The following is a 24498-nucleotide window of genomic DNA, read 5'->3' as shown; positions in this document are numbered from 1 at the left end:
ATTAGAAGCGCGGGACTCTATTTGATCTCTATTTTGTTCTCTGTGTTTGGCGGTCAAGTTTCTGAAGTAGATTGTTAGTAAAAGAAAATTCCATAAATCTGAGAGGGTGTTTCTTAATTAAAGTGTGTTAACTATTAAAGAAACGATGAGAATTCATTCGAGTAAAATCACCCTGTAGCCAATCCTTCAGATTATGAGACTGAAATGGTTTTTCATTCTGTTTCCCTGATATAATTATCTAAAAAAACAAATGTGGTGCTCTTATCCTCCTTGTTTTATAACCTTATCTTCTCTGTTCCTTTGTCTTCTTGGTTTCTTTTATCCTCACTGTGAATATGTGAAGCTGGAGTGCCATGCCCAATTTCGTTGTCACAATATGTTAACCCATTTTGTAACAATGACAATAACGGTATATTCTATTCTATACAATTCTATTCTATTTAAGGCGAGACGAGTTTAAAAAAGAATAAGCCCGCTCTTCAGTTTTATTGGCTAATCTATTATTTCTTTGACTAAATTATTAACCACCCAATAATGCTACAGTGGTTGATGTTAGTTTTTTGAGGGTTATGCCCAAATAAAAAGCCACAAACAAACAAATAAAGATGTTAATACAGTTCCAAGATGTTTGGAACACAGGCACCTGCCTGCAGTGTTCTCGTTTGCGCGCGTCCCTGCGTCCTAGACGCACCATTTTTGCCGGGGACGCATCGTGTCAAATCAACGTGCGTCCCCGGGATGCAACTTTTATACACGAAATTGTCATTATCAGTTTTTGACAAAGATTTACCACACTCCAACTTTTTCGTGAGGCAGATCCGCCATTGTTGTTTTGGTCTCGCGGTTCGAGTTTTCGTCTGCACGCCGATCTCGGCAAACGAGATGTCGTTGCTTCGAGATTACGTCATTGTTTTGGTGCTTGTCGGCGAGGGAAGGTTAAGTATGCTTACCTGTCAACCTGTACGTTTTTGCCGTACAAAGTGCGTTTATTATGCATTTTAAGACGTGTACGACGTACAAGAAAAACACATATTTGTCAATCATGGGTACGATCTGGTAAACACCGACTATCACGAAAACGGCAAATCAATCAAGTCAAACGAGTTCGAGTTGTGTAGTGAAAGTCCGTCTCTTTTTAGAGAACCGGCTTTTTCGGCTCAACTCATCAAAGAGAGCCGGTTCTCAAACGGCTCACTTGCTTTAATGCATTACATAACGAATTATGATGTTGTATAAAGAAGTTAAGAAAAAAAGGAGTATAAAAGGAGAAAAAGAAAAAAGACAGGTTTGAGGTGATCCCTTTAATCAGTATATTACCAACAATAATTTAATGCAGAAAATGAATTAATAATTTGAATAAGAAAATGTATTATTCTACTTCATTATATTTGCATGTATTTTTTCCTGTAGTGAACATCCAAGGTACTTCATTTTTGAACTTTTTTTTATAATAAACCTCATTCATGTCGAGCAACTCAGTGTCTCACAACAAAATGTTCATTAACAGTATATATGATATAAGGAAACACATGTACAATAAAACATATTAAACTACATAAATAAACACGTTTAAAAAAAAATATGGTGTAAGATTTTTTTGTATTTTGTATGGGAAAATACGACAGTTTGTAAGGGCATGAAGCTGTGGAGGTTGACAGGTATTAGTATGCCTCTGAAAAAACAGTTAGTCTCATCTCATCTCATCAGCTGCACCGCTTATCCTCAGTAGGGTCGCGGGGGTGCTGGAGCCCATCCCAGCAATCATCGGGCAGTGGGCAGGGGGACACCCTGAACTGGTTGCCAGCCAATCGCAGGGCACACGGGGAGAGAAAACTCACTCGCTCATTCACACTTAGGGACAATTTGGACCGGCCAATTCACCTGAAATGCATGTTTTTGGAATGTGGGAGGAAACCGGAGTGCCCGGAGGAAACCCACGCAAGCACGGTGAGAACATACAAACTCCGCACAGGAAGTCTGGAGCTAAATTTGAACCCACGCAGGAGGTTCCCCTGACATGAACTGTGCCGCACATGCGCAAACCACTGCGCCGCCGGTCTGCCCCAGTATTAAACAGTTAGTATTAGGTGAAAATCAACACAAAATTGGTAATTTCTTCAGTGTCGGTAATAAGTCGAAACATAATGCAGATACATAAGGCAATAATTCCGGCACGAAAAAACGGCGGAGAAATTCTTCGGAAGATCGCGGAGGCAAGGAAAACACGTGTGTTGAAGCGAACGATTCGACAAAAGAAAATAAACAACAGAATATATATTACCAATAAATTGTGATGATTCAAACTGAATCAATGTATAGATTTTTATTATATATTCGTCACCAATTTACAATTTCAACCTCGATAACACTAAATTTTGGGGACCCATAGATCTCTGTTGGGACCCATAGATTTTTGAGCATGCGAGTCCCCGGGACCCATTACTTTTCAGAGGTAAAATGAACACTGTACCTGTAAGACTTTACCCTGTGGACTTTCTTCGAACAATAACGCTTGCTGGTACAGCGGGTCAAGTGTTTTCCGTGCAATCTTGGTTTTCTTTTTGGCTACGTAGGCGCCGTTGTTCAGCAGGTAGACCTTGACGTAGGGTGCTGGAGGACAAACAAGCAAGAATAATGATAAATCCATTTTGTTTTTAAAATTGAGCAAATGCAAGGATTTCATAGCTGCAGAGTAAAGGGTGTCTCAATGGTATTTTGACTTTTTACAAAGGGAAGAAAAAAAGAGGAATTTTCTATATTTCACAAAATATAGTTTGCCAGAAAATCATAAGTAAAATACTGTATAATACAATAAGAAAACAAATGAGCCGTTTTAAATTAGTTTGCTCATTTCAAAGGTACAGTGTGTATTCTTCGGTCACGAAATATCGCTGTATTGTGTCGTGCAATAAAAAGGAGTCCTGAAAAGCACAAGGAAGAATACAAACTACAGAGACTTAAACTGACCAAACTGAATCATTTCATCTCATCTCATCAGCTGCACCGCTTATCCTCAGTAGGGTCGCGGGGGTGCTGGAGCCCATACCAGCAATCATCGGGCAGTGGGCAGGGGACACCCTGAACTGGTTGCTAGGGCACACGGGGACAGACAACTCACTCGCTCATTCACACCTAGAGACAATTTGGACCGGCCAATTCACCTGAAATGCATGTTTTTGGAATGTGGGAGGAAACCGGAGTGCCCGGAGGAAACCCACGCAAGCACGGGGAGAACATACAAACTCCGCACAGGAAGTCTGGAGCTGGATTTGAACCCACGCAGGAGGTTCCCATGACATGAACTGTGCCGCACATGCGCTAACCACTGCGCCGCCGTGCTGCCCTGAATCATTTTAATTTTTTATTTTTTTTAAAGCCTTTTGCCAGCTTTTTCTTTGTTTCGGGTTCTCGGAGTAGTAGCAAGATGGTTGGATACCTCCAGGTGAGGTTCATATATTTTTGCTTTACATTTAAAATAACAATGTTTTTGTTCTCCGAAAAAACTTTTTTACCACATGGAGGTGCAAAATAATATAGGCTATACATCTTTAAATCATTTTAATTTTAGGTCATTCTTAAAGCCCCAATGTATAATATTTGACCACTAGATGGCACCGTTTTGTCTGGTACAAGCAAGGGCCAGTGATACACGGCACAAGGAGGTGGCAAGATGCCGGACAAACAAGGCGCCGATCTAAGTGGGACTTAGAAAAAATACATTTCTCTACTTATGACTTTTTTTTAAATAAAAATTAACATTGGTTTGATAGTTCATGTATTATTGCCTAGTATTCTAGTTAAAGTTTTTTATTTTTTTTATTTAACTGGATAAAAGCAATACATATTACGCACTGTCCCTTTAAAGGGACATGAACTATTATCCCAATGTTAATCTTCATAAATTTTTATAGGCCTAGAAATATGTATTTCTTTTTCATAGTGGAATCCCTTCCTGAAAGCCATTGCCATGTTTTTCTGACATCTTGCTGCAACTCTGTGCTTTTGGAACTGGTTTTGGTTCGCATTAGACAATACAGGGCCATCTAGTGGTCAAATATTACACACTGGGGCTTTAAAAAAACGTTTCTTATATTTATTATTTTCCATCCATGTCATAAAGTGAAGAGGTAGATTTTATAATCTATTTTTCGTACTATAAAGGGCACCAAGTTATAACGCGCATAGACTTAAAACTACTGTAACGTTAGGGTTGCAAAAACAAAAAATATTATCTTATCTTATTCTCATTAGGGTAGCGGTGGGTGATGAAGCTCATCCCAGCTGTCCCGGGGCAGTGGGCAGGGGACACCGTGAACTGGTTGCCAGCTAGTCGCTGGTGCATATTGATCAATCAGTTGGAAATTATCACTAATCACAATTGCATAACAGTTAATGCAACAGGAATCGAACAAAGATCACAGCATGGAGTGTGCCGGATTCGATCCACTATAGCACTTGTGATGCAGACAACACATAAAAGGCATTAGGTCTTATATCAACGTCACACTAATATTAGTCAGTAGCAAATTGTTGTTGTTGATAGGACAATAAAACACTCAATGGTACAGCCAACTTTCAAAGTCGTGATGATGCGCACACGATTCTGAACTGAATAATCTGAAAGGCATTGTGGGAAGTAAATCGGTCATTCTGAGCTGAATGAAGAGAACGACATTGTGGCAAGTAATTCCGTCGTCCTGAAAGATAACATATTAAAAACATTTGTCACTTACAATGTTTAGTTTGAGCTGAGAAAAAGTGATAATGAGATAAGACCTAATCGATTTTTAGGTGTCGTCTGTATCCCTAGGCGTCCAGTGAATTGGATCCAACACTCTCCCCCCTGATCATGATTCCCTTTACAATCGCTGTTATACAATAATGAAGAACTATCCATTTCCTAGCGTGTGCAGTACCGTCTCATGGTTTCTTCATTTTCCTCATGTTGAGGTTTTTGAGTTTTTCCTTGCCCTAATGTAGGTTTTAGATCAGGGGATGGTGTCATAATAGTCTGTAGTTTGCAATAGTCTGTGCAGCCCTTTGAGACTTTTTGTGATCAATGGCTATACAAATAAAACATGACTTGACTGCCACCTTGATGATAAGCGATATTGCCTGATCACTAATTGCGCAAATATGGTAACACATTTCCAATTTTGTCCGCAAAGAGCACGTTCAAATATCTGGCCAATTTAGGGTTTTGTGGTGCGCCTTATAGTCCCCAAAATACAGCATTTAAAAAAGGGGGCATTCTTTACCTGGGAGGGATTTGGATCCCGGCTTTTGGACAAGACCTCTTGCTCGAATGACTTCAACTTCCAATTGGCCCTTTTTCTCCATCATGCCTATTTGAATGTCACCTGCAAAATAAAAGGAGGCAATAGGAAAATATGTCATTATGCTGTTAAAAAAGATATAATTTTGATCTTGATAAAAGCTATTGTTTTTACATAAACAATACTTAAATATGGGCAGCACGGCGGAGCAGTAATTAGTGCGCGTGCGGCACAGTTCTGAGGTCATGAGATCAAACCTCCTGTGTGGAGTTTGCATGTTCTCCCCGTGCCTGCGTGGATTTCCTCAGGGCACTCCGGTTTCCTCCCACATTCCAAAAACATGCATGTCAGGTTAATTGGCCGGTCCGAATTGTCCCTAGGTACGAATGAGTGAGCGAATTGTCTGTCCATGTGTACCCTGCGACTGGCTGGCAACCAGTTCAGGGTGTCCCCTGCACACTGCCCAAAGATAGCTGGGAAGGGCTCCAGCACCCCGCGACCCTACTGATGATAATCGGTGAAGATAATACTTAAATATGCACAATTGCCAGCATAAGAACATATAGCTTTTCTCATCTCATCTCATCTCATTAGCCGTACCGCTTATCCTCATTGGGGTCGCGGGGGGGGGGGGGGGGGGGGGGGGGTGGTGGGCTGGAGCCCATCCCAGCCATCTCCGGGCAGTGGGCAGGGGACACCCTGAACTGGTTGCCAGCCAATCGCAGGGCACACAGGGACAGACAACTCGTTCGCTCATTCACACCTAGGGACAATTTGGACCGGCCAATTCACCTGAAATGCATGTTTTTGGAACGTGGGAGGAAACCGGAGTGCCCGGAGGAAACAAACGCAAGCACGGGGAGAACATACAAACTCCGCACAGGAAGTCTGGAGCTGGATTTGAACCCACGACAGGTTCCCATGACATGAACTGTGCCGCACAAGCGCTAACCACTGCGCCGCCGTGCTGCCCCATATAGCTTTTAATTAATTTTAAAATAATCCATGCAAAGATTTTAGAAGAGGTAACTATTTCTGTAAAAAGTCTTTTGAATTGATTTAAATGTACATTGTATTACAGACGCTGAAGTTAAATTTGTTCGTAAGTTGCTTCAGTGCTATATTTTGTATGTTGAAGGTATATGTACGTATGTTTAAGGCTTCTATGAGTAACCTGTATTGTTTTGCACAAAAAATGAACAATTTATATTTTATATATATACTGGACTGTCTCAGAAAATTAGAATATTGTGATAAAGTTCTTTATTTTCTGTAATGCAATTAAAAAAACAAAAATGTCATACATTCTGGATTCATTACACATCAACTGAACTATTTCAAGCCTTTTATTATTTGAATATTGCTGATTTTGGCTTACAGCTGAAAAAAACTCAAAAATCCTATCTCAAAATATTAGAATACTTCCTCAGACCAAGTAAAAAAAATAATTTTATAACAGCAAAACTAAATCAAACATTTGAAAATGTCCATTGATGCACTCAGTACTTGGTTGGGAATCCTTTTGCACGGATTACTGCATCAATCCGGCGTGGCATGGAGGCAATCAGCCTGTGGCATTGCTGAGGTGTTATTGATGCCCAGGATGCTTCGATAGCGGCCTTCAGCTCATTTGCATTTGTAGGTCTGGTGTCTTTCATCTTCTTCTTAACTATACCCCACAAATTCTCGATGGGGTTCAGGTCAGGGGAATTAGCAGGCCAATCAAGGACAGTGATGCCATGGTCAGTGCACCAGTTACTGGTGGTTTTGGCACTGTGGGCAGGTGCCAGATCATGCTGGAAAATGAAATCCTCATCTCCATAGAGCTTTTCAGCAGATGGAAGCATGTAGTGCTCTAAAATCTCTTGGTACACAGTTGCATTTACTCTGGACTTGATGAAACACAGTGGACCAACACCAGCAGCTGACATGGCTCCCCAAACCATTGCTGACTGTGGGAACTTCACACTGGATTTCAAGCAACTTGGATTTTGCTCCTCTCCAGCCTTTCTCCAGACTCTGGCGCCTTGACTTCCAAATGAAATGCAAAACTTGCTTTCGTCTGAAAAGAGGACTTTGGACCACTCTGCAACTGTCCAGTGCTTCTTCTCCATAGCCCAAGTCAGACGCTTCTTCCGTTGTCTTGAGTTCAGAAGTGGCTTGACCATGGGAATACGGCTATTGTAGCCCATTTCCCGGACACGTCTGTGAACTGTGGCTTTTGATACCTGGACTCCAGCTTCAGCCCACTGTCTTTGAAGCTCCCTCAAATTCTGGAAGCGGCTCTTCTTCACAATTTTGTTAAGGCTGCGGTCATCTCTCTTGGTTGTGCAGCGTTTCCGGCCACATTTTTCCCTTCCAACAGACTTTTTGTGGATATGCTTTGAAACTGCACTCTGTGAACAGCCTGCTCTTTGAGAAATTTCTTTTTGTGTCTTACCCTCCTGATGGAGGGTATCAATGATGGTCCTCTGGACAGCAGTCAGATCAGCAGTGATTTAGAGTGTTTTTAAGGCTCAGGAAACCCTCGCAAGGTGTTTCGAGTTAATTAGATGATTCAGGTGATTAGTTGAATAGCCTACTTGTATACTTTTTCATGATATTCTAATATTTTGAGATAGGATTTTTGAGTTTTCTTAAGCTGTAAGCCAAATTCAGCAATATTAAAATAATAAAAGGCTTGAAATAGTTCAGTTGATGTGTAATGAATCCAGAATGTATGACATTTTTGTTTTTTTAATTGCATTACAGAAAATAAAGAACTTTATCACAATATTCTAATTTTCTGAGACAGTCCAGTATATATATATATATATATATATATATATATATATATATATATATATATATATATATATATAGAGAGAGAGAGAGAGAGAGAGAGAGAGAGAGAGAGAGAGAGAGAGAGAGAGAGAGAGAGAGAGAGAGAGAGAGATAGAGAGAGAGAGAGACTGCAGGAAAACCATACAAGCACAGGGAGAACATGCATCTCATGACCTCAGAACTGTGCCGTGGACACGCTAACCACTCAGCCACTGTGGCGCCTAGTACTGAAACTACATGTTTCCTGATCCGGTCCACCTAGGATTATAATGTCTGGATCTGGCCCACAAGCCACACTGAATTTGACATGCTTTAAGATAAGCAGACTGAAAACAAACCTTTGTAAATGTTATTTTTCACATCTAATTTTAACAGTAAAACGATGTTGTAGTTTCACGCTTTGTACAATTAAAACAAAGTGGGGAAAAAAAAACAACAACATTTCAGTGGCGGCAGTGGCTCAGGGGGTAGAGCGCTCGTCTTGGGATCAAGAGATCACAGTTCGAATCCCTCCGTGTTACATGTCGAAGTGTCCTTGGGTAAGACACTGAACCCCTAATACCCCCAATATGCAGGCTAGCGCCTTACATGGCTGCACGGCTGCTATTGGGAAATGTAAAGCACACTGTAAAGCGCTTTGGGAAGTCTTGATTTAAAAACCGCTATATAAATGCAGATCATTTCATTTCATTTCATTTCACCTTTAATGCAATCAAAGTCAAAATGATTGGAAAGACCAGAGCCATTCTCTTACCTATGGCAGGGGTAGCGAGTGTTTGCCTGCCCACTAACTGGGCCGGACCAAGACCGTCCAGAAAGTCGCTGAACTGGCTGCTAGCTCCCAGATTGACTCCAGAGAAGATACTGAGAAAAACAAAAACACAAGCTCAGGAAACTTGACGTTCATTTGGTTGCACTCAGTCAGGTCAAGAGGAGTCAAGTCATGTTTATTTGTATAGCCCTCAATCACAAAAAGTCTCAAAGACCACAGAATTACACCCTATTGATTCCCTTCATTAGGGAAAAGAAAAAGTCGTGCGTATGAGTGTGTCCGTATGTAGCTCGTAGGCTCTGAAACGGCTGAACCAATTTACGGGAACATTTACACAGTTATACTTTAGGCTTCTGGGAGTGTTTTTAGCTAATAAATACCAACTAATACGCTAAACATCTGCATTGTGTAGAAGCGGCTCTGTGGTTAAACTACAGCCCATGGTGGTAAAACTACAGCCCATGGGCCACAGTCTGTCTTTTGAATGAGGCCTCTAAAGGTTACAATTATAATGACAATTTTTATATAATGGTTTAAAAAAAGAGGTGATTTTGTGCCACTCTTGTCCCCAGTATCCCCAACATTTTAATAGCTGGCCACATTTTCTATACTATAAATTTGTATGAGGAATTCATTCTATCTATCAATATATTCATCAAATCTACTGAAAAAACACAATGAGCTGTACTGCAGTTTGAGTTTTTCAATTTTAATAAAAAAAAAATTAAGTGCCTGAAAAGGGGAAATGATTTGCTTGGCTTTGATTCCGATTGTGATAAGTTTGTTTATAGTTTTCGACAAACGTCATTTGTTAAAACGTTAAAAACAACAAACGTCAGTTATTAAAACAGTTTGATTTCAAAATATTGAGAATCCAATTTTTTGGGGGGGATAGACAGTGCAATTATTTTTCTACTGCTGCTAATGAGTCTGTTCTCGATTTACAAGGATAAAAAAATGCATACTTGTTTATTATGTATTATATTTTTCCCTGTTCCTAAAAATAGACCGAGGTTTATTTATGGACTTATGGCTCTACTGACCGAGCACTGTGTCTTACTGGTTTTAGATTTTTATTTAATTTTCATACGAATCTATAGTACGTTTAACAAATGATGTATTTTCACTGTAACAGTTTTTGTCATGTTTATTTTCATCATTTTCCATGTAATTAAATGAACTTCATGCTAAATTAAAAAAGAAGTACAGACGTACCCCTACTTACGAACATTCGTGTCCAGTACGTATGAAAGATTTTTCGGGATGTCAAAAAATATCCGGACATTGCTGTAAATTTAATTTTGTATTGTGTGCACCTCTTTCGAGAAGAGGAACATACTGTAGTGCTTCTTTCTGCCACGTGGCGCTGTGAGAGGTCACCCAGCATCCACACCGAAGAAGAAATCCGGCCTCAACTTCCTGGTTCGTGTTTAATCATAATGTGTACTGTATCATAGAATTTTGACGTTTTTATTGTTTTTATCCCGTGCATCCATTCAAAATGGTTGGTGTAGAGTGTAAAGAAGAAGTGAGCAGTTTCTTTTGAAACGAAAGTGGAATAAAAAAGCTTGATGCGGTTGAGAAAATGGTCGGAACGCTTTTTTTCCGGACACTTTTTACCAGGGGGGAGGACCTCTTGAAGCGCATCTTCCAAAAGTAAGTTGAACTCAACTTTATTTATATTTCTACCACGAAGAAGGAAGTCGGCTCACACTTGAACCTCATCTTCCAAAAGTTAAACTCAACTTTATTTGTCTTTATAGAGCATATTATTCTATGAAATGTTTATTTTTGAGTACAAAACAATACAGGTTACCTATAAAAGCCTTAAGCATACTTATATTAACCTTAAACATACAAAATATAGCACTGAAGCAACTTGCAAACAAATTCAACTTACGAAAGATCGTCCAGAACTTGACTCGTTCGTGGTTCGGGCAGCGTCTGTACAAGTATTGGACTAGTCGACTATTAAAATTATTGTTCGTTGCGTCTCTAACAGCTTATATGCATTCTTTTCCTTTTTATTTCTTTTTTTATTTTATTTTTTGCACTAAAGTGATAAGAACATAAAAGCATGACTAACTTTCCCTCGGAGTTATAACTGTTCATGCTGCCGTTGTTGGACTCTCTGCTGGGCTGCCGGCTCATGTTCCGGGTCAACTCCACCGCCATGCCCGTCTCCGTGCTCCGCTGGATGGGGGCCCCTTTCTCCTTTTTAGTTTTTGCCTCTGCAAAATTTAATTCACAAAAGAACGCATCAATAAAAGTTACGATCACAATGCAAAAACTGAAGCATTTTGAACTGATACATTTATGTATAGCAAGTAAAGAAATATACGAAAACAATAAATGGTAATGAAACTAAACAAATAAATAATACTTGTTCTATTGGCGGATCATTTTGCAGGGTTTGTCAATTGACTTTATTCCAAAAAGGAATAAAAAATGCAATTTATTTTTCACTCTATTTTTCCTCAATTCTTGCAGCTCTACACTGCGACATTGGGAGAAGAAAAATCTATAGTGTTGTAGCTGTAATAGTAGCGTTGTAATATTAACAGTTTCTACTTAAATGCAAAAAAAAAAGAAAAGAAAAAAAATGCAATAAAAATATAAATCCACATGAAAAAAAAACCTAAAAAACAACCAAAAAGTAATAATAAACTGACAACAATTGGTAAAATAAGAAAATATATCAATCTTTTTAAATGTATTTTTTGTTCTGTGGGTAAACAATATTATCTTTTCATCGTTAACCTATATTAAATTTGTAGTTTGAATAATGTTTCTTACATTAATATTTATATATTTTTCAATAGAAATATATTTTTTTCATGAAATAAGAACCACTACTTGTCAAAATGTACTAGAAATAATAAACTAAAAATATATATATATATATAAATATATATAATTATCTTTATAAGTGTATGTTTTTGTTCTGTGGGCAAATATATTTTTGTTAATCATTCAACTCTTTAAGATATACTGTACATTTGTAGATACGCCACTGTATTTTTTTCTCATTGAAATATATTTTTTTTGTAAAATGAGAGTAAAGAATTGTCAATATATACTGTAAAAAAATAAAAAGTAAAAAAAATCCACATAGCAATATATATATATATATATATATATATATATATATATATATATATATATATATATAAATTGTCAAACTGTATTTTTTTTATTATTCACCTATATTAGGACATACAAATTTAATATTGCTACTATATTATTTACCAATAAAGATAAATGTTTGTGAAAGAAGAACAATTCACAAATATTCCATGAAGTAAGAAAGGTAGTCCATATAATAAGCCCCAAAAATTAATAGCAAAATATAGCCAAACAGATTTCTTTTTTAAAATTCGCATTTATAGGACATATAGTTTTAGTTTTTATAGGATATATAGTTTTAGTTAGTTTTTCTCGATAGAAAATATATTTTTGGGTGAAACAACAAAAATAATGTGTTAAATGTACTGTAATTAACCCAAAAATCTACATAGAAAAAATAAATAAATAAATAAATACACATACATACATATACATACACACACACACACACACACACATATATATATATATATATACATATACATACATACATACATACATACATACATACATACCGGTACACATTGTATATTTATATTGTTGAACTGATTTTTTTATATTCACCAATATAAATTATGTTTTTGTGAAATAACAAAAATAATTTTTTTAAATGTACAGTAATATATCTCATCTCATCTCATTAGCCGTACCGCTTATCCTCATTAGGGTCGCGGGGGGGCTGGAGCCCATCCCAGCCATCTCCGGGCAGTGGGCAGTGGACACCCTGAACTGGTTGCCAGCCAATTGCTGGGCACACAGGGACAGACAACTCATTCGCTCATTCACACCTATGGACAATTTGGACCGGCCAATTCACCTGAAATGCATGTTTTTGGAACGTGGGAGGAAACCGGAGTGCGCGGAGGAAACCCACGCAAGCACGGGGAGAACATACAAACTCCGCACAGGAAGTCTCTAGCTGGATTTGAACCCACGACAGGTTCCCATGACATGAACTGTGCCGCACAAGCGCTAACCACTGCGCCGCCGTGCTGCCTACACCGTAATATATATATATATATATATATATATATATATATATATATATATATATATATATATATATATATATATATATATATATATATATATATATATATATATATATATATATATATATATATATATATATATATATATATATATATATATATATATATATATATATATATATACATGACAAACTGAATTATTTTTTATATATTTACCAATATAAAATAGTTCGAGTAATGTTTCTCACGTTAGTATAGTTTTTCTTGATAGAAAATATATTTTTTGTAAAATAACAAAAATAATTTGTCAATATATATATACATACACAGTATATATCGTCAAACTGATTTTTTTTACATTTACCAAAATAAAATATACAGTTTTGATAATGTTTCTTACATTACTATATTTTTTAAAATACAAAATATATATTTAATGAAACAAAAACAATAATTAGTCAAAATGTACTGTGAAGAGGAAATCTACGGTGCAAAATAAAATAAGAATAATTGTAAAACAGTAACATTTTTAACAGGAAAACAAGAAAAATGAGCATCTAATCTAAGTCTTTATATTTCAAAAATAAAAATAAACGTGAAAAGAAATCGATAAAAAATATTCCAAAAGTATCAATAGGACGAATGCAAGTGAAATATATAAAATTAATTAGAGAGCTTCCTTACCTCCCTGTGCGCTCATCAAGCATATGGAGAAATGAACCCCCCTCCCCCTAAAACATCTAACATATCCGCTTACTGTCCACAGCAACCCAGTGACAAATAGAAAGCTCGACAGCCCCCTGCAGGCCTTACATGCTCAAATAGCTTTTAAAGTCCTTGTCCAAAGAAAGACCGTTACGCTGCACTTTCCCAGTAACCAGAAGCATCGCTTTGGGCTGCTCTTAGCCGTCTATGATATTCCTTTTAGTCTGCAAAACATTTCATTCTTGTATTGTTCTTGTGGGATAATATGCACTGGGACATGAGGGGGGTGAACTTTTTCCAGAAGAAAAGGACTTTTGCAATTTTGGGTGCTTCAGTACAGTTTGCTCCTCAGGACATCTCACTGTTTACGGAGTCTAGTCAATACATTTTGCGTAACGTTAATGCAATATTTCGATTTCATCTTTCCACTGATACCTCGTTTCAACACATGATGTAACTTAATTAAATCGATTGTATCTACATTTGAGGTGATGTGACTTGAGCTGGTAAATTAATTTCCTTTGTATTGTCATTCTTTGTAACAATGTACACAGAACGAAATGTCGATACACCTGACCCGTTGTAGCGAGCCGATGCAGCCGCAGCCAACAGAGGGCGCCGCCATTTACCAATGTTATAAGTCTTAGGTATGACTATGACTCGGCCGAGGCGCGAACCAGCGACCTCCCAGTCTCAAAGCGGGCGCCCTACCATCTAGGCTACTGAGCTGGTAGAGTTAGTAGGTGAATGCAGAGGAGGGGAGAAAATTAAAACTGATTATAGAACTTGCAAGAATTGTCATGCCCTTGGAGGACTTCTCGCTTTGATCGCCTTATTTTGGATAAAAGTCCTGATCGTCGATTGTTTCGGCTATTCAACTTAGCGTGGGTAGCAATTTTGGGGCGTCCTTCGTTTTACTTGATAATCTTAAACTTCTTTTTCATGATTATCAAGTTTTTACTTCTTCCTTTAGCATCATTGTAAGTCTTGGGAGCGATAAATAAAAATTGCAACTTGGTCATCCTTTTTATTTTATTTGATATTATACTTTAATTGATTTATATCTTTTTTATATTTTATTGTTTGTTATTGCAACATCCATTGCGGCCTGGTCATCCTGGAAGGGGGATTACCTCGTGTACAGTCCCTTCGAATGGCTCACTTGCTTTGATGCATTATATTACGAATGATTATGTTGTATAAAGAAGTTGAAAAAAAAGGAAGTATAAAAGGAGAAAATGAAAAAAAGACAGGTTTGTGGTTATCCCTTAAATCGGTATATTACCACCAATAATTTGATGCAGAAAATGAATTCATAATTTGATGATTAAAACTGAATGAATAGATAGATTTTTATTATATATTTGTCACCGATTTACAATTTGAACCTCGATAACACTAAATTTTGGGGACCCATAGATCTGTGTTGGGACCCATAGATTTTTGAGCATGCGAGTCCCCGGGACCCATCACTTTTCACAGGTTAAATGAACACTGAGGTTGCCACGACAACTCACCAGGGCCGCCTATCTGAGAAGTGCTACGGCTGCGGCGGTTTCCGACGATGGCGACCACCCGGGCGCTGAGACTGGATCTTCTCTTCTTGCTGCCTCCGCCCACTGTACCGAGCGCCGTGTCCGATTGGCTGCCGTCCGTGCGCTCCTGGGTGTAGATTTCCCCGCTAACACTGGAGCTCTTGAGCATGCTTCGTCCTGCTGATGCTCTCATCTGCCGACTGAAGATGGAAGATGGTGAGGAAGCCTCGTCTGGGTGCTCCTGTATTGTACTTTTCTGCGCTAGTTACTCTTCATCCCACATTGCGTTACAGGTCAATACATTTACATGACGAACAGACAAACATTTAAATAGAAACAAACAAAAAGAAAAATCTAGAAAAAAAAAAAAAGAGGAAAAAGCAGAACAATAAAGAAAAAGATAGGAAAAAGAGGACTCACGCTTGTTCCCTGACCTATAAAGAGTTTGGCATAATGTTTTTTTTTTACATTTCACACATAATGCAAGTAATAAAGGAGAGCAATTTGTTTTGAGGGGGCTCGGATCAGTAATAATGTCAACTCCAGATTTTTTATTTTGTGTAAGTATTATAATTTAGCATACTGTCGTGTCCAGCATAGTCGCCGTGGCAACCGGCTGGCCCCGCCTCCTGGGCAACAGCTGAAGCAGATCGCCTAATTTGCGCGTTTGCTTCTTAAGGGGGGGTTTGGGTTTTGCGGGTGCTGGCTCATTGCATTTTCTGTCTGCATTTTCCGTTCTGTTTTGCTCTGTCCTGTTTTGTTTGATTCGGAGGAAACCTGTGTTTTCACGTTTTGAGTAAAAGCCTGTTTTTGGTTCTGTTTTGTCCCGGAGTTTTGGACGATTTTTAATTTTGCTAAATAAAAGTTTTGATCGTCAACGCAATTGAGTTCTCCCTTCCTGCCTCCTGCCTCCGTTCTGGTTCGGTCCCCCGTGACACATACATAATTAAATTACAAGGCTTTTTTTCAAAGTACTGTTCACAAACAACGCAAGGAAATATTCCCATATTTTGTCATTGAATGTGTTAACTGGTTTATTTTAGCAGTTGAGTGAATGTTGTTTTACACTTTGGGCAACTCACCGGGTTATACAAACTCAACCCACTGCCCTCTTGTGGCCAATGACAGCATTTGATTTACATTAATTCAAATAACCGTTTGATTGATATTAGAGACTTGATTATTTTTTTGAAATACAGACGCTCCCCTACTTACGACCATTCGACTTACGCAAAACGGTAGATGCGAAATTTTTTTTCAAGATGTCGAAAAATATCGGGACATTGCTGTAAATTAGATTTTGTATTCTGCACCTTTCTCCGAGTAGAGGAGAGTACTGTAGTGCTTCTTTCCGCCGTGTGGCGCTGTGAGAGGTCAACCAGCATCCACGCCGAAGAAGAAATCCGTCTTCTACTTCCTGGTTCGTGTGTAATCATAAAAACGTGTACTGTATTGCTAGCGCGTTAAGAACTTTGACATTTTTATTGTTTAATATCTCGTGCATCCATTCAGTATGGTTAGTGTAAAGTGTAAAGAATAGGTGAGCCGTTTCTTTTAAAGCGAAAGTGGAATACGAAAGCTTAATGCGGTTGAGAAAGCGGTCAAAGCGCTTATTTTCGGCCACTTTTTACCACGGAGGAGGACCTCTTGAAGCGCATCTTCCAAAAGTAAGTTAAACTCAACTTTTTTTTTTAATCTTTATAAAGCATATTATTTTACGAAACGATTTTTTCTTAGTACAAAACAGGTTACTTATACAAGCCTTAAACATACTTATATAAACCTTAAACATACAAAATATAACACTGAAGAAACTTACGAACAAATTACACTTACAAAATATCGTCTGAATATCGTTCGTAGGTTGGGCAGTGTCTGTATACAGAAATTTATGGTGGGACGGATTAAAACATTCCATGCGCTAGATCCCGCCCACAGGCCATATGGACTAGAAGTACAAGAAACAGTTAAGTGCCCTAAAAGCATATTCGGATTAGTATGCATGTTTACAACCCTTTAGAAACTCAAATAACGCCAATTTTGTTTAGCCTAGTCCCTGCATGTAAACATACTGTGTGTTCACACCCACAACAGTGCACACATAGCCTTGCATACACAGCCCTTTTCTGTTTTAACCTATTTTAAAAAAAGGACATGTGGCTACGTGGGTGTAAGGGAATGTATTCTTTCGAGATGATTTGACTTTTACCTGGACTCCTCTGTTTCTCCAGCTACCGTATGTCGTCTGCGCTTCAACTCCTCTGAGATAGGTCTTTTTCCTGCTGGTCTCTTCCTCTCCTCTTCCCTAGTAACCCCCCATGAGATCCTCCTGTCTTTTTTGTCCTCCTCTAACGATTTGGATCTGGATCAAGTTTGTTTTTACCCCGAGCAATCAGTGTGTGTACGCGACGGCGAGACGTGCACACGTTTGGACAGAGGCATGCAGTAAAAGCCATGCAAAAGAGAGACACACAATCCATTAGCATGCAAGATATAAAGAAAAATACAAACACATAATACCGTAAATACCGGACTATAAGCCGCTACTTTTTCCCCTAACTTCCAACCCTGCGGCTTATTCAGTGATGCGGCCAATTTATGTAAATTTTCTAACGGCCGCCAGCGGCACTCGAGTGTTGCTACCATTAACTGCCCTGTCAAAGCTATACTATTATTATTAAAGCTTTGAAAACTCTCTCGGTGTACCGTCTTTCTTTGTAAATATGTGTAACCCATGTACAATATGTATTTGCAACTGTATATTTTTGTAATGTATTTATTTGTATTTATTTTAGACACTTATTCTGATATGTTTTGCGGGTGAACGAAAAATGAAGGGCGGAACAAACGCGGGGTGCCGGGTTTAAGTCGGGACCGCTAAAGGTGAGGGACAGACAAGGAAAGAAGAGGGGGTAAAAAAGTTGCTTAAAGAAAAAGGAGTTGCGTGAGTAAATGTGTTCGTCTGATATATTTTTCCCACCCTTACCTTTGGAAATATACACTTTTTTCCTGGGATAACTTTCAGACTCTGCAAGTCTCCATCAAACCCTAAGTACCGGTATTATTTTTCGTTCATTTTGCCGGCTGTGATTTTTGGACTTTAATGAAGTACATTTAGTTTCAATCGCGGGACTTAAAGTCGGGTTTGGGTTAATTTTGCGTTTGTGTTACATGTTTAAATGTGGGCGCATGCGGCTTATATACAGGTGCGGCTTGTGTATGTACAAAATCGGTTTTCCTCTTAAAATGTGGTGGGTGCGGCTTACAATAAGGTGCGCTCTATAGTCCGGAATTTATGGTAGTTCAAACCATAATTAGAAATCATAAGTTTTCGCTGTAGCTTGACATAACATTTTATATAATCAGACCAAAGGACTGACCTAAGACGTCCCCCTGGACGTTCCGATTGGATAGACATGTAGCTGGTGCTACTGAGGCGAGAGGCACTGCTGGCACGGGAGAGAGCCGACATATCGCTCATGTCACTGTCTGAAGACCTGGCAGACATGTTGTCGCTGCTACGTCTCTGTTCGGCAAACATCTGTTAAAAGGAAGCGTAGATTTGAGATTTCGACACGTCAAACAAGTCTTGGTTGACATCTTGCCCATCGTAAAAGCATGATACAAAATGTAAGCATTGTTAACGGTCATATTTACGGTCATACTATAACATCAAAGGCGCCTCTCCAGCAGCTCCGTGTTATTTCGCTCTTTTTGTGATTTATTGTTTTCATTGTTTGCTTCTATCTTCGGTATTTTTCATCCCGTTTGACAACTACACTTTGGATTACTTTCTATCCTATGGTTATAGGTTTTAACGCACAAAATGGCGTTTATTCGAGGAATCAACTCCTCGCCCTGAAGAATTCTCGTGCCGGCGTGATGAGGGGGCCCTCTTGTGGCTGCAGAGTCGAAGCTAAAGGGGAAAGCTAAGCGGCTAGCTGCGATACAAACCTTAGGTAGTGTCCGTAATCATGGTAAATGTGAACTCTCTACCAAATAAGACCGACGAACTGGCTGTGCTGGTGAAAAACATCAAAGCGTACAGTTTGCCGTGTTTTACGGAAATGTGGCTCATGTCTAGCATCCTGGATGCTAACATGGAGCTACCTGGCTTCAGCGCTGTTAGGGTAGACAGAGACACAAAAGCCTGCGGGAAGCGGAGGAGCCGAACTTGCTACCTATGTGAACACGAGGTGGTGTAACCCTGGGCATGTAAACAAAAATATTTCCATCTGCTGCAGGGACGTCGAACTTTTGGCCTAGCGTGTGACGTCATTCACTCCGCTGTTGCTAAACTACAAACACAGCACCCCGAGGCCATCCTGTTAATCTCTGGGGACTTCAATCACGTGACTCTGGATACAACACCGCCTGCATTCTTTATTATTTTATTTTTTAACACAAGGATGCTGCTGGAAGTGTGAATAAAGTATCCATCTATCTATCTATCTATCTATCTATCTATCTATCTATCTATCTATCTATCTATCTATCTATCTATCTATCTATCTATCTATCTATCTATCTATCTATATTTGAATTTATTACTTATCAGCAGTGTTAGCACCAATGCTCCCTCTAGCTGTAACGCAATTGTGCTCTGCCCAGACCTTCTCAGCCTCTATCCTGCACATTAAAATTAGGGCCATAATTACAGTGCATGCGGGAGACCATTCTTTTAAAAAAACATTATTACTGTAAATATTTTGCATCACTTACACAATAAAATATAAATAAACAAGTGTGGTTTACTTTAATTATCACCTTCACAGTTAAATTTCATAACTATGTATCCTTTCTTACATACGTGACTACGTCATTGTTGTCGAGCAAGTCTTTTTTTAGGGAAGCGGCTCACTGAGAAGAGCCGGCTTTTTCAGCTCCCAAACGGCTCTTTAGATTGTTTTTGTTGCTTCCATCCTTAGCATTATATATTATTATGTCACAGTATGGACAAAATGACTTTAAAGGGGGATAAAATAGACCAAAATTAAAAAAAGAAACAATAGAAAGAAAAGAAAAGAAAAAAAAGAAGAAAAAAGAAAAAAGCAAGAAAACAGAGTCAAACAAAAGATAAAAACAGGAAAATGAAGAAAAAGCAGAAAAAAAGAAGAACAGAGGAAAAGTACAAAAGGAAGTACCATAAAAAATGAAGCTAGAGGAAAAAAAAGAAAAAAGGCAAGAGAATATAAGTTAAAAGCTAGTAAAAAGGAGCAGAAAAAGAAAATAGAATAATGAAAAAGGGTCAAAAATAACAAAGAAGGAAAAAAAAAGCAGAAAAAACCCAATGTTGTGGTCTCAATGATTGCTCATGTTTAATTTGAAATGAAAGTGGAATAAGAAAGCTTGATGAGGTTGGGAAAGTGATTGTATCGCTTTTTTTCGGCCACTTTTTACCACGGAGGAGGAAAACGTCTAACTCTTGAAGCTCATCTTCCAAAAGTAAGTTAAACTTCGCTTTATTTATTGGTATAGAGCACAGGTGTCAAACAGGCGGCCTGCGGGCCAGATCAGGCCCGCTAAGGGATTGAATCCGGCCTGCGAGACAACACTCAGAGAAGCGCAAGAGAAAAACAAGCTGCGGGTTGTTAAATGTCAACTTGATGTTGCCAAAGCCAGGTGCCTCGAATAAAGACACTGTACTAGTATCTCTCTCTCTCTCTCTCTCTCTCTCTCTCTCTCTCTCTCTCTCTCTCTCTCTCTCTCTCTCTCTCTCTCTCTCTCTCTCACCCCTTTCCTCCCACTCTCTGTCTCTTTCACTCTCTGTGTCTCTCTTTTTCTCTTCCTTTGTTGCTCTTTGTTTCTTTCTCACTCTCTGTGTCTTTTTAACCTCTTTTGCTCTAACTTCCTTCTTTCCTTTTCTCTCTTTTCGCTTTCTCTCTACCTACCCTTCGCGCTTTTTCTTTTCTCTCCTTCTGTCTTTCTATTTCTCTTTGGATTCATTTCTTCCTCTCCCTTTCTTTTCCCCCTCTCTCACGACTTTTTATCTCTTTTGTTTCTCCCTCTCTCTCCCTCTCTCTCTTTTTCTTTCTCTGTCCCGCCCTCTCTCCTTTTCCTTTCTTTTTCTTACTTCGTTCTCTTTCTTTTTCTTTCTCTTTAATCTACTAGTCCAGCCCCCGACAGAATGTTTGTTCTATCATGTGGCCCCGAGTTTAAATGAGTTTGACACCCCTGGTATAGAGCATATTAATGTGTTAAATGTTTATTTTTTCAGTAAAATCAAATACAGGTTACTTATACAAGCTTTAATCATTCGTATATAAACCTTAGACAAAATATAGCACTGAAGCAAAATACGAACAAATTCAACTTACGAAGAATCGTCCGGAACCTCGTTCTTAAGTAGGGGAGCGTGTGCAGTGCGCTCAACACTGCTTATCAGTAATAAAAAACAGATCGATAAGATGTGCATAGAGTGTAATAAGATAATATTCAGATTTAGAGGATTTAACGCAACATGGATTTTGTAAAGATGATCAAAAAGAAATATTACCTCCCGTTTATTCTTGAGGTCAGACTCAGGGTCATGGTTAGCCGAAGGCCGGTAGGAATGTACTTTCACGTGCAGCTGTCGGGCTCGCTCTTCAACTGCCAGGGCTGAGATGACACCACAAATGATTATTTAACTCAGATGAATAATATAGAAAAGTTTGCTTTTTTTAACGAAATGACGATAGTGTATAAGCAGGGTTGGGTAGGGTTACTTTAACTGGATTACTTTCAATGACTTTTGGATGACTCCAATACCAAATATGCTAATAAAAGACAAAAGAAACTAAATATGAATCAAATGACTCAATTTTGTGCAGGCTTGGGGAGTAACGGAATACGTGGAACGGCAAAAACGATGTCGGCAAGCTGTTTGGATTTATTTTCATTTTGTTTCTGTCGCATTTTATGTTCGTTTTGCCGGAGATCCAAGAGATCAAAGCCAGGAGAGAAAGCTTACCACGTGTTGTTGTCATGATTACCCAAGTGGAGCCACCTGGGGTAATCATCTGGCGCGCTGGAATGCGCTTCCTGATTGGTTTATGTTCCCTTTTTAAGCACGCTACGCGGAGACATCTTCGTCTGAGGATTACTTCTGTACCCCGTATGACTCTCCCGATTACCTGTGCCTTTTTGTTTACCTGATTCTGCCTGCCTGCCTCCGATCCGACCTGCTTCCGTCCCACGCTACGATTGGCTACGTGTTCCGAAGTTGTCTTCACGGCGTTGCTGCTGACGTTCGACGGTCATCGCGTCTCCCGCTAACCCTGTACGCTTCCCCAAATAAAAGACTTGTAACGAACGCTCTGGGGTCTCCTGCTCTGTTCTGGTCCTCCTGACAGTTGTGAGTTATCATTTTATTCATATTTAGTTTATTTTGTCTTTTATTAACATATTTGGTATTGGAGTAATCCAAAAGTAATTGAAAGTAATCAAGTTAAAGTAACCCTACCCAACCCTGTGTATAGGGAGGCAACGGACGTTCAGGTGATTGTACTGGAATACATTGACAGGAAACTTGATATGTCAGTATCCTCCAAGACGAACGCCACAAGTCGAAGGTAAACTTGAAAATCTTGTCGATAAATCTGTACTCCCTTGACAATAATGTGAAGGGATATTCATGCATAAAACAGGGAGCGCTAATCCACAACCATCCAAGTTACGGTTGTTGGGCGGCAGTGGCTCAGGAGGTAGAGCGCTCGTCTTGGGATCAAGAGATTGTAGTTCGAATCCCAGCTCCTGTCGAAGTGTCCTTGGGTAAGACACTGAACCCCCAATGCCCCCAATAAGCAGGTTAGCGCCTTACATGGCTGCACGGCCGCTATTGGGAAATGTGAAGCACACTGTAAAGCGCTTTGGGAAGTCTTGACTTGAAAAGCGCTATATAAATGCAGATCATTTCATTTCATAGTCATGTATCACAAGCAAAGCAAATATGGCGGCTGGAACAACAGCAGTGAGCCACTCTCTAGTCAATATTCCCAATACCATAGTCGTATCATTTCTTCCGGCTGTAGAAAAGGGTGTCAATAATTATATCTAAAGTAATATTCATGGCGTCAAGGTGTCCATTGATGCTAACCTTGTAAATGCTAAATTTTGATGATCTATAAGGAAGTCAGAAGCCACATACAGTGGAACCTCGGTTTTCGAACGCCTCTCAGTTCCAACAAATCGGTTCTCGACCAAAAATTTCGAGAAATTCTTGCTTCGCTTTTCGTTCAAAAAATCGGAGTTCGAACGCCGGTACGATAGGAGCGATGCTGAGCGGCGTACGGGTGTAGATTGCCCCCACCCCTTGTGAAGAACTGTTGTCACGTGACCGCGCACTTGTTTTTTGCTTTCGTTTTTAATATCGGTGAACTGAGTGTTTTAACCCCTATTTATGCCTCGGAAGAAAGTCGGTGCAAGCAGCAAAGTTGCTACGGGTGAAAAAAGAAGAGTAGTGCGTACAACTATTGCATTTAAGAATGAAATAATAGCAAAATATGAAGAAGATGTGCGAGTTTCCCTTCTTTTGAGGGAATGGAGCATGGCTTTTGCAGACCACCACAAAGGTAAGAAATCCTATTCATAAATATTTTCTTTATCCTTTAACCGCTCACCACTTGTTGTGGGGACCCCGGTGTTAAATGACGTGTAAACGACCTGATTTTTGCATTTTTACACATTCATGTTCGCGTAATCTTTCGTACGGAAGATTACGCTAACGCGAACGTACGATTAGCCTGGGTTAGCTTCATGTTTACGTTCATGGTAAGCCTTCAAGGATTTGGAACGGATTCAAATGATTTTACATTACTTTTAATGGCAAAAACGATTTTCGGTGATCGACCAAATCGGTTTTCGAACAGGGTTCTGGAACGGATTATGGTCGAGAAACGAGGTTCCACTGTACAAACAACACATAAAAATAAATTCAGATTCGTGAGAGATAATGGTTTATGGAGGATATACAATGAGTGATCCAGTATATACAATTTTGGGATTGAGTGGTGTAATTTCCATTTGTTCTGAGTCTCTGGAGAGGAACATATGGAGGAACAACAAACCAACGGGAAACCAATGGTTTAAATGTGAGCATGTGGCCACAGAATCTATGGTACAAGTGTGCTGAATTTTGATCATTTTATACGTAAAAGTATTTTTGCAATAGACAGAGAAAGAAAACATCTGTTCTATACTACTGACTTCAAGCTCAAAGTGATAAAAGCCACTAATAATTATATTATATCACAAGTTTCATATGTTTGATATGCTGTCTCACAAAATGC

The 24498-nt window shown here is 39.0% G+C and overlaps 1 protein-coding gene across 1 annotated transcript in view; it reads right to left on the bottom strand.

Moving 5' to 3' along the window:
* LOC148360706 (regulating synaptic membrane exocytosis protein 1-like) overlaps positions 1–24498 on the bottom strand; it is a 122221-nt gene that overhangs the window by 10506 nt on the left and 87217 nt on the right. The window contains exons 26-33 of the mRNA XM_088341603.1: positions 21726–21829; positions 18610–18770; positions 17439–17591; positions 15212–15429; positions 10958–11102; positions 8854–8963; positions 5259–5360; positions 2471–2610 (exon numbers count right to left, since the gene is read on the bottom strand). Coding sequence (XP_088197729.1) covers positions 2471–2610; positions 5259–5360; positions 8854–8963; positions 10958–11102; positions 15212–15429; positions 17439–17591; positions 18610–18770; positions 21726–21829 — 1133 coding nt within the window. The remainder of the gene's footprint in view (positions 1–2470; positions 2611–5258; positions 5361–8853; positions 8964–10957; positions 11103–15211; positions 15430–17438; positions 17592–18609; positions 18771–21725; positions 21830–24498) is intronic.

The sequence above is a fragment of the Urocampus carinirostris genome, chromosome 8 (assembly GCF_059441175.1).
Source record: "Urocampus carinirostris isolate Australia breed hairy pipefish chromosome 8, RoL_Ucar_1.0, whole genome shotgun sequence".
NCBI lineage: Eukaryota > Metazoa > Chordata > Actinopteri > Syngnathiformes > Syngnathidae > Urocampus > Urocampus carinirostris.
Note: the sequence above shows the minus strand (reverse complement) of the source record. Positions and strands in the feature narration are given on the sequence as shown.